This window comes from Bufo gargarizans, chromosome 2 (assembly GCF_014858855.1).
Source record: "Bufo gargarizans isolate SCDJY-AF-19 chromosome 2, ASM1485885v1, whole genome shotgun sequence".
Lineage (NCBI taxonomy): Eukaryota > Metazoa > Chordata > Amphibia > Anura > Bufonidae > Bufo > Bufo gargarizans.
This window is the reverse complement of record NC_058081.1, coordinates 513,858,238-513,869,554: the sequence shown is the minus strand read 5'-3', so window position 1 is coordinate 513,869,554 and position 11,317 is coordinate 513,858,238. Positions and strand designations below refer to the sequence as shown.

The following is an 11,317-nucleotide window of genomic DNA, read 5'->3' as shown; positions in this document are numbered from 1 at the left end:
TAGGGCTGTTACACTTTATACTATGAGAGGCTGGAGGACTGTTACACTGTATACTATGAGGGGCTGGAGGGCTGTTACACTGCATACTATGAGGGGCTGGAGGGCTGTTACACTGTATACTATGAGGGCTGTAGGGCTGTTACACTTTATACTATGAGAGGCTGGAGGGCTGTTACACTGTATACTATGAGGGGCTGGAGGGCGGTTACACTGTATACTATGAGGGCTGTAGGGCTGTTACACTGTATACTATGAGGGCTGTAGGGCTGTTACACTTTATACTATGAGAGGCTGGAGGGCTGTTACACTGTATACTATGAGGGCTGGAGGGCTGTTACACTGTATACTATGAGGGGCTGGAGGGCTGTTACACTGTATACTATGAGGGCTGTAGGGCTGTTACACTGTATACTATGAGGGCTGGAGGGTTGTTACACTGTATACTATGAGGGCTGTAGGGTTGTTACACTGTATACTATGAGGGCTGGAGGGCTGTTACACTGTATACTATGAGGGGCTGGAGGGCTGTTACACTGTATACTATGAGGGCTGTAGGGCTGTTACACTGTATACTATGAGGGCTGGAGGGTTGTTACACTGTATACTATGAGGGGCTGGAGGGCTGTTACACTGTATACTATGAGGGGCTGGAGGGCTGTTACACTGTATACTATGAGGGGCTGTAGGGCTGTTGCACTGTATCTTGTGAGGAGCTGTAGGGCTGTTACACTGTATACTATGAGGGGCTGGAGGGCTGTTACACTGTATACTATGAGGAACTGGAAGGCTGTTACACTGTATACTATGAGGGGCTGGAGGGCTGTTACACTGTATACTATGAGGGCTGTAGGGTTGTTACACTGTATACTATGAGGGGCAGGAGGGCTGTTGCACTGTATACTATGAGGGGTAGGAGGGTTGTTACACTGTATACTATGAGGGGCTGGAGGGCTGTTACACTGTATACTATGAGGGCTGTAGGGTTGTTACACTGTATACTATGAGGGGCTGTAGGGCTGTTGCACTGTATCTTGTGAGGAGCTGTAGGGCTGTTACACTGTATACTATGAGGGGCTGGAAGGCTGTTACACTGTATACTATGAGGAACTGGAAGGCTGTTACACTGTATACTATGAGGGGCTGGAGGGCTGTTACACTGTATACTATGAGGGCTGTAGGGTTGTTACACTGTATACTATGAGGGGCAGGAGGGCTGTTGCACTGTATACTATGAGGGGTAGGAGGGTTGTTACACTGTATACTATGAGGGGCTGGAGGGCTGTTACACTGTATCTTGTGAGGAGCTGTAGAAGCTGGGGGTCTGTTGCATTGTCTCCTGAGAGGGATAGGACAGTGTGGAGCTGGGTGGCAGCATCCAGGGTTAATGTGAGGGGCCGGGGTCAGTCTCCTCCCATGAAGCAGTGGCCGCCCCCTGGAGGAGTGGACGGGGGATCCTGTGATCTCAGCCGGCTACGTGTGTTTACTGCCGGCCGGAGCCCGTGCGCGTTCCCGCGTCCTCCTGTCGTGCGCGCGCCTGTCACTCTCATGTCACAGGTCCTGTATTACCTGACAGCTGGGGACATGAGCCGGGGACCCCCGAGGAGAGGGGCACTGGGGGGCTGGAGACCCTCGCCGGGCAGCTGAGGGAGGGGGCAGCACCATGTGGAGCCTTCACCCTGAGAGACAGCAGCACTGCAGCTGAGAGAAACTTCCTTCCCAGGACCCTGAGAGCACAGTGAGTGACCGGGGGGACGGCCGCAGGAGAGACAGTCACCGCAGGGAGGGGAGACCGTCACCACAGGCAGGAGAGATAGTGGGTGCAGGCAGAAGAGACCGTGGCCGCAGACGGGAGAGACAGTGACCACAGCCAGAAGAGACACATGGGAGAGACAATGCTTGGGACAGTGGACGGCGGCATAGACGGTCACCAGGTGCTGGAGACATTACAGGTAGAGAGTGAGCTGTCAGGAGATAAAGTGCATGAGAGAGACACTCCACAGCCTGCACAGAGACAGCAGCACACGAGACTGCCGAGAAACTGAGAGCCCACATGTCAGCAGAGGGAAAGGGAGAGAGGGCAGGGTGAAAGAGCAAAGGGAATGTAAACTATGCACAGGAAAAGAGACAGCAGTTAAGGAGAGCAGCCTGTGAGAGTGTGCAAAAGTGCCGAGAAAGAGAGACAGCAGCCAGGGAAGAGACCTACAGAGAGTGCTGGGAGGCATAGTACAGAGAGAGAGCCTGACAAGCTGCTGACTGTCCCTCCGAGGGGCCTCTGCTAGATTTCAATCTGTCACACTTGCTTTTCTTCTCTGGGAACAATGTGTGATTGTTGTGCTCCCTCTCCAGAGCAACATGGGGGGTGGGAGGGGGCAGTCAGCTCTCTGGAAGGTGGCGGGTCCTTGTGAGAGGGTCCCTGGGCTGTGTCCTTCTGAGAGAGCTGCTCCTGTCCCAGGGATGAGGATCATTGTGCAGGGACTGCGGGGATCACTGACTGAGAGGGGGAGCTCCCTGCACGGCTGCTGCTGGCCCTTTAAGAATCTGGTCAAGCACTTCTAGTGGTGTGAGAGACACAGAGAGAGAAAGAGAGTGTCTGTGACAGGGGAGAGAGTGTCTGTGGAAGGAAAGAGAGTGGCTGGGGCTCACACGAGACACACAGAGGATTTCACTCCACTCTGGACTCATTTGACAGGTTCCCTTCAAGCAATCAGAGGTGGCATCGGTGACAAAGGGATATTGTGCTGGGTTCAGCATGCTCACTGAGCCAGACGTTCCTCCGGAGTTTGAAAGGTGAGTTCACTCTTCTTCTACACTTACCGGTGCTTGTACCCCCTGCATGCCCTGCTTGTGCCCAGTGCCAGTCCACTTACTCAGAACCATTGACTCCCTCTCCTGTATGGACCTATTCATGTGTGCTAGACTTATTGCTCATACAGGGACCCACTGCCTGACCTCCAGTATCTACTCCAGACTCAGTCCTTATACAGGGACCCACTGCCTGATCTCCAGTATCTACTCCAGACTCAGTCCTTGTACAGGGACCCACTGCCTGATCGCCAGTATCTACTCCAGACTCAGTCCTTGTACAGGGACCCACTGCCTGACCTCCAGTATTTACTCCAGACTCAGTCCTTGTACAGGGACCCACTGCCTGATATCCAGTATCTACTCCAGACTCAGTCCTTGTACAGGGACCCACTGCCTGACCTCCAGTATCTACTCCAGAGTCAGTCCTTATACATGGACCCACTGCTTGATCTCCGGTATCTACTCCAGACTCAGTCCTTGTACAGGGACCCACTGCCTGACCTCCAGTATCTACTCCAGAGTCAGTCCTTTTACATGGACCCACTGCCTGACCTCCAGTATCTACTCCAGACTCGGTCCTTTTACAGGTACCCACTGCCTGATCTCCACAGAATATACTCCAGACTCAGTCCTTATACAGGGACCACTGCCTAATTTCCAATATATGCTGTAGACTCAGTCCTTATACAGGGACCTACTTCCTGATTTCCATGGTATATGCTCCTCACTCAGTCTTTATGCAGGGACTAATGCTCCTGGTCTCTTGTATCCTCTTGAAACCTAGCTGTTATACAGGGACTTGTTGATTATTCGCCTCCAGTCTATGCTGTTTCTTTGGGTCTCGTTGCCGGCTCTACTCCTAATATGAAGAGGTAGAGTGTTATAAAGCAGGCTACTATAAGAATCTGCTCCTCATACGGAGACTCCTTGATTGCCCCTTCTCTCCATCCAGATCATTTCTTGGTCTCTTATATAGAGGGATTCTTCCTTTATGCTGTGTCTCCTGCTCCCCTGGTAAGCTCCGGACCTGTTCCTTATACAGAGGGTCCACGTATGGCCCTGCGCTCTTCCCTAGGAGCATAACCGATGTAGGGGTACTCGCTGTCTGCACCCTATATGTGCTCCGGACCTTAGACAGAGGGTCCCAGGAGTTTAACCCCCTGCAGGGGGGACTCATTCTCCGCTCCGGACTCGGTCCCAGTGTCTTTTCTCTGTATGTAGCTCCTATAGGTTTGCAGCACTCTGCTGAGTAGTTTGCTTGCAGTTGTGGCGTCTGGTCATCCTCCCTGCCGTCCACACTTATCCCCCATAGCCCTGAGCTCCATGTTCCCTTCACATCCCTTGTAGCTTGATTTTTTGAATATTTTAAAAAAAAGCAGATTGATTGAGATAAGATGACGGGAGACGTTCCAAGTATTTTTTCTAGTTCTACCTGAAGGATGAGTGATGGATACACCCCGAGGTCTGCTCCTCCCGCAGCCGTCCTAGCCTCAATTTACATTTAATAATGTGCCACATGTGATTCCATCCAGCCGCTCACATTTCCCTCTTATCTTCTGTATCTGGTGACATTTTCTGGCATTTTGGGCCAAACGTGTGTTTTTTGTCCAGAAGCGCAGGAAATAAAAGTGCGGCAGCTGGGAATTTCTTTAGCGTTCTGCCTTGTAACAAAGTATCGGGCACATCCCCGATTTTACATTTTTTCCAGGGAACAAAGGTCACTGTGCTATCAGCTCCCGGAGTGGATTCACATGTTTGTGACAAGTTCTTTCTCGGTGTGCAGTTAGGATGTGCACTTATGGGCGGGAGGGAAACGCTAGAAAAAACGAAAAATCATTTACCAAGTTGTAACTTTTTGCTGTGAGCTTTAGCTGCAGCTTCCAAGTTCCCTGCAGTGTTTTATTCCGCGGGGGTCTCGTTCGGTGGAGTTTCGCTGTTACATTTGCTTATTTTCCTGTTGTAATATTGTACTTTTATGAGAATCAGACATAAATATTATTTTCCGGGGTTTCGTGGGAAGAATTGTCCCCTTGCTTGCATTGTGTTAGGGTTTACGGCGGGGTTACAGATATAGGGATGGAGGCAATGTATTAGGCTCAGGATATTTAGGGGGTGAGATGTATTGGAGTTAGGTCCTTCCGCATGTCAGATCTTATATTAGATTCAGGATATTTAGGGGGTGAGACACATTGTATTTGAATGTAAATTTAAGGCAAACCCGGGAGGAAATTTAGTATGGTTTACTGTGCAGTGTGGTGTTTTATTGGTTTATATAGGGCTAAGGACATTGTATTCAGGGCTAGGTTATACGGAGAAATATGTATGAAGTGTACAGGGGAAGAGGCCGTGTAGTAAGTTAACATATGCTGCCACAGAGGGGTTAATTTGAAATAAAATATAGAGGGTGAGAGGCATTGTGTTATGGTTAGGGAATTGGGTTAGATATATAATGGTAGATATGTGGGGTTAAAGTGATTAGGTAGACTATATAGGGGTAGATATGTGGGGTTAGAATCATTAGGTAGAATATATAGGGGTAGATATGGAGGGTTAGAGTCATTAGGTAGACTATATAGGGGTAGATATGTGGGGTTAGTCATTAGGTAGACTATATAGGGGTAGATATTTGGGGTTAGAGTCATTGTGTAGAATATATAGGGGTAGATATGTGGGGTTAGAGTCATTGGGTAGATATGTGGGGTTAGAGTCATTAGATAGACTATATAGGGGTAGATATGTGGGGTTAGAGTGATTAGGTAGACTATATAGGGGTAGATATGTGGGGTTAGAGTGATTAGGTAGACTATATAGGGGTAGATATGTGGGGTTAGAGTGATTAGGTAGACTATATAGGGGTAGATATGTGGGGTTAGAGTGATTAGGTAGACTATATAGGGGTAGATATGTGGGGTTAGAGTCATTGGGTTGAATATATAGGGGTAGATATGTGGGGTTAGAGTGATTAGGTAGACTATATAGGGGTAGATATGTGGGGTTAGAGTCATTGGGTTGAATATATAGGGGTAGATATGTGGGGTTAGAGTTATTAGATAGACTATATAAGGGTAGATATGTGGGGTTAGAGTCATTGGGTTAAATATATAGGGGTAGATATGCGGGGTTAGAGTCATTGGGTTGAATATATAGGGGTAGATATGCGGGGTTAGAGTCATTGGGTAGAATATATAGGGGTATATATGTGGGGTTAGAGTCATTGGGTAGAATACATAGGGGTAGATATGTGGGGTTAGAGTCATTGGGTTGAATATATAGGGGTAGATATGTGGGGTTAGAGTTATTAGATAGACTATATAAGGGTAGATATGTGGGGTTAAAGTCATTGGGTAGAATATATAGGGGTATATATGTGGGGTTAGAGTCATTAGGTAGAATATATAGGGGTATATATGTGGGGTTAGAGTCATTGGGTAGAATATATAGGGGTATATATGTGGGGTTAGAGTCATTGGGTAGAATACATAGGGGTAGATATGTGGGGTTAGAGTCATTGGGTAGAATATATAGGGGTGTATATGTGGGGTTAGAGTCATTGGGTAGAATATATAGGGGTATATATGTGGGGTTACAGTCATTGGGTAGAATACATAGGGGTAGATATGTGGGGTTAGAGTGATTAGGTAGACTATATAGGGGTAGATATGTGGGGTTAGAGTGATTAGGTAGACTATATAGGGGTAGATATGTGGTGTTGGAGTCATTGGGTAGAATACATAGGGGTAGATATGTGGGGTTGGAGTCATTGGGTAGAATACATAGGGGTAGATATGTGGGGTTAGAGTGATTAGGTAAGGTATTAGGGCATACAGGGGTAGAGAAGTATAAGTGTCAGTATGGATGGGCTCAGGGAATTAGAGATAGGATGTACAAGGATAGAGGCTTTGTATTAGTGTTAGGATTTATAGGGTTAATAGGATCAGTACATGTGGGGTTAGGGTGTTGGCGTTGGGACATGTAGCGAGAGTGACTTTGTACTGGTGTTGGGATTTATGGGGTTACGAGACCCCATGTTAGGGGCTGATGCTTGCCTGTTCCGCAGCCAGTGCTCCCCATTAACACCTCGCTTCCTATCGCAGCAGATGCTTGTCAGATGTGCTCTGCCAGTAGTTTCCGCTCTGGATGCAGAGGTTAGTGGTTGTATGATGCTCGGCTCCGCAGACATAATCGCTCCCTGTCCTTTGCTGCTCCCCGTGGCTGCCACAGTTGACTGTTGTCCTCCTGTCTAGTTGAGGCCTCGCTGCTCCGAGGTGCTGGCCGTGACTTCTGGGGACGTTGGGAGATGGATTATTATGTTGGGATTTCTCCGCATGGTTCTTGGTGATGAAACTCGCTCAGGTCTGTCTCTGGAACAAGTTGTCGTGCCCTGAAAGTTCCCTGGAAGTTTTGCCCCTGTCTTTACTGTCTGGAGACGTTTTGCTTGCATCTGGCTTATTGGGGGCACAGCGAAATTAACTGGGCACGATTGCGGCTTTCTAACCCCAGTGCCAGGGCTTTGTGCACCTTCCCTGGCACCGAGGGGTTAAGGTAAAGTGCTGGGAGTGTGTTCTGTGTGCTCGCAATGAATGGTATTTTCTGCATGAATGTTGCTCGACTTGGGCATTACATTAGCGGCTGGATGTCCCATATAGAACAAAATACCCGCAGGCTGCAGGGAGAAATCCGTAAGGAGGAGGAGAGCACTTAGCTGCTGTAATATCTGCCTCATTTAAACACCCACTGGATTTATTTAGGGTCATGGCAACAATGGCGAGCTCCTAAATCCTCTTCCCTGTAAGCCAACATTGTGTTCTGTGCCAGGCTCAGGTCCGGCATTGTTACCGCCAGGCTGGCACACTCATTACCCTCTTCACCTGCTCACCATTTTGTCCTGTTCTCCTAAATAATTTTTCCAAAAGAAAAAAAAAAAGGGGGGGGAGAAATCCTTGTTGCTGCTGTTGTAGGGAGCTCACGACGGACGAGGGCAGCGGGCACTGGGCTCTGTTTGTCCTGGCAATGGGAAGATTGTGTAGCTGGGTAGAAAATCTCGGCCTGAGACAAAATGAGGGACGGCTACAAAAACTTAGAAAGTGGCGCTTTATTGTATCCCTCGCCCCCCCCCCCCCACTTTCTTGGACACCGTCAGGTTTGTGCGTTATAGTTACGATGTAACAATTACTGACCCCCATCGTCCGCCTTTCCTAATGGATTTAGTCTGGATTCTTATCTGATTCCCACAATTAGATGGAGGGTAATTATATTGTATGGAGGAGGGGGGGGGGGGGGGTGTTGTCAGCCAGCTGTATTAGCCTGGGCCCATAATAAGCCCCCCTGGTTGTGTGATCCCCCTCCCCCGGCTTCTACCCCTGTTATGTTGATTTATATATGGGAACTGGGTCTAGTCGTCACCCCCCCCCCCCCCCAGGCTTATCTGTGGGGAGCGGGAGCTGCTACTGGAGATCTCCACTCATGTTGTACTTGGCTTTTAACACACGGCGATTAAAATACAGGAAAGACTGTCAAAATCTTGTCACGATAATGAGCGCGTTCCACGTATGACAGCGCTCCGCTTCACTCGTTCCGCTCAGATATTAATATTCCGCTCCCGCGCAGGGACCATGTGGACGAAACTGTAGCGTCTTCTCCAGCCATCGCTAACTTCTTATTAGTAACATCAGAATTAATTTCCATATAAAGATAACATTACAAACTGACCAGTCACATTGCGGGCTCGCCATAAGAGCTCACAATCTATACTTGTTCTATGTCTCATCCTGTTAGAATCCCCAGGTCCTCCATAAACACGAGGGTGAAAGAGAAGTGCGCCAACCTCACGCCCCACGGGCCGTCTGCCCCTTTTATGGCGCCACTTTTACGCCTCTTGATTTGATACCAGATTGATACATTGTTGCTTTGTGTGTTTGTTGTCGGCGCGGTCTACGGTGATAAATATTTTGCCCGTTGACAGCGGCCGTTGATTGACGGCTTGGACCAAACTGGTATTTAATCTGGAGACCAGATGTTAGACGGTGTCAGGGGTTGTGCAACTACTGTTCCTCCACTTAATCTATTATCTCCCCTTCTGCAGCTCCCAGACGAGCGGCCGGGGCTGGTAGCGGCTGCTCCTGCCTTTTCGTGTCCTGATGATTGCGCAATTTCTCTAACATATTGTTTTATGTTTTACCTCTTTGTTGTCATGGGGTTAAACCTTCTATTACTATTGTTATAGAGCCCCCCCACCCCCCGGTACGTGCCATCGTTTTGACTATTGATTGATTTCTCTGTTTCTTCAGTTTGGGGTCTTGTGGTTTGGTTCACGCTCGTGCGTACGCGCCGCCTGCTATAACATTTGTATACAGGTTACCCACAGATCTGGCGCCACTCCAGCACAACAACATTGTAGCGGGATGATTTATATCAACTGATGCATTATTCTCTTCTCACTGACATTAAGGGTAAAAAAAAAAGGGAAAAGATGAGAAGAGACGTCAGTTCCCTCCCGCCAGAATAGCGCGCGGTTAATCAGCGCCAGCGCAACCGCCGCCATCCTGGCCACAAAGCTCCATCACTATGAAACTTCATCGAAATCAAATGAAAAAGTATAAACTATCGGGAGGTGGAGGACTTCCAGCTCTTGCCGCTGCGGCCGTCACCTCCTGCAATACGTATCAATCACCGGATAATTACACTTGCAATAACAATTTGCTTTTGTTTCTGCCTAATGGCGGCGCGGACTCTTGATTGCGTGCCGGATTCTCTGTGTACGTTTTGTGTACACAAGGCCCTGGCTGAGTTATATTGTATTCTTTCTGTTATCGGTGATCTGTCACAAAGTTACTGGAGTGAAGTGCTGGGGGGGGGGTGCTGGTTACATTGTGTCACTGCGATGTGACAGTTAACCTATTATATGGGAAAAACTTTTTTCCATGCCGTGGTGGTCGCGGCAGCGCACGCAGTAATTTCTCTATAGGGTTTGGGCTGGAGCTGAGACACGTGCGCTCAGTGTTTTATTTAATGGTGGGGGTCTAACAAGCCCCCCTCTCCGTCATCTTCGGTTAACCTCTAAACTGCTGAAGTGTAAAGTGCTGCGCATTCCCCAAGGGGCTCCAGAAGATGAGCAGTCATGGGATGGGCTGGCCCCTGTGAACCGTTAACAATTGATGCTGCATCTTATCCACAATGCTTCGGGGGATTTGCGAGGGATTAAGTGAAATTGTGAGCCGTCACCTTTTGCGCAACGTTTTGGTTACCTGTAGGTACGGGCTATGAAGTGCAAGGTTTTATAGCGCATTATTGGAGGCTTTTCCTCCGACCACCCTGGAAATGGTTTGCAGATGTTTCTGTGCGCTCTGCCGTCAGCTGCCGTTGTGATTTTATTATAAGATTTTCCGATACCTTAATTAAGGAAATAATTGTCTGGAATATAAAGTTTCCCGGCTGCCAGCTCCGCGTCAGACGGACGAGGAGAGCTGATGGAAGCGCTAACGCAGACTGAAGTCTTTACATCTTGTTTTGCTTAGTTCTTAAGAAATGCGTCTGGACCAGCGGTGAGAAGGGGGGGCACCTCTTGTTTGTTGGGGGGGGCGGGGGGTTACCCCATTACTCTTGAAGACTTTTTTTACCTCGCATTAACCCCTTTGTGGCCACCCTGCCCCTCCTGTCCTTCTCTCTTGCAGTAATATAATGCGATACAATGTATCCAGTGTCTTCTCCTGGCACATGACTCTGCGTTGACTTCTTTGGCTTCTTGAGGCCACAGACTGTTCCTTTATATAACTTCATGAAGTGACTCCATTGACGAGTCCAGGAGGCTAAATATAGGCTGGATTATTGTGCAGAGACCATTATTGGGAATATTGTGCCCAGAACCAACACTGAAATGGATCCCATAAATAATCATGCTAAGCTTTACATTTTACCTTAGAGTATTATATCACACCAAGCGTTACACATGTAGAGCATTTTATGATACTGTTTTACATCGTGTCACATGTAGAGTATTATATCACATTGAGCATTAGCATAGTGTCACACGTAGAGTATTATACCGAGTTACATTGTATCACATGTAGAGTATTATACTGAGTTACATTGTGTCACATGTAGAGTATTATACCGAGTTACATTGTGTCACATGTAGAGTATTATACCGAGTTACATTGTGTCACATGTAGAGTATTATACCGAGTTACATCATGCCACATGTAGAGTATTATACCGAGTTACATTGTATCACATGTAGAGTATTATACCGAGTTACATTGTGTCACATGTAGAGTATTATACCGAGTTACATTGTGTCACATGTAGAGTATTATACCGAGTTACATTGTGTCACATGTAGAGTATTATACTGAGTTACATTGTATCACATGTAGAGTATTATACCAAGTTAGGCTACTTTCACACTTGCGGCAGATTGATCCAGCAAGCAGATCCGGCGCTGGAAATGCCTGCCGCATCAGGCAATCTGCATGCAAACCGACAGCATTTGTAGACGCATCCGGATGCAGACTGG

General features: G+C 47.9%; 1 protein-coding gene across 4 annotated transcripts in view; it reads left to right on the top strand.

Annotated features, from left to right (window-relative positions):
- The first annotated feature begins 1,522 nt into the window (after positions 1-1,522).
- SOX5 (SRY-box transcription factor 5) overlaps positions 1,523-11,317 on the top strand; it is a 195,926-nt gene continuing 186,131 nt past the window's right edge. For 2 of the 4 annotated variants that reach the window (XM_044281306.1, XM_044281305.1), the window contains exons 1-2: positions 1,848-1,949; positions 2,690-2,787. Coding sequence is in view for 2 of the 4 variants with exons in the window: in XM_044281303.1 (XP_044137238.1) it covers positions 1,881-1,949; positions 2,690-2,787 (167 nt within the window). In the remaining 2 variants the exon portion in view is untranslated. Of the gene's footprint in view, positions 1,736-1,847; positions 1,950-2,689; positions 2,788-11,317 lie in introns of those variants that run through there. The other 2 variants (XM_044281304.1, XM_044281303.1) reach the window with 2 other exon arrangements.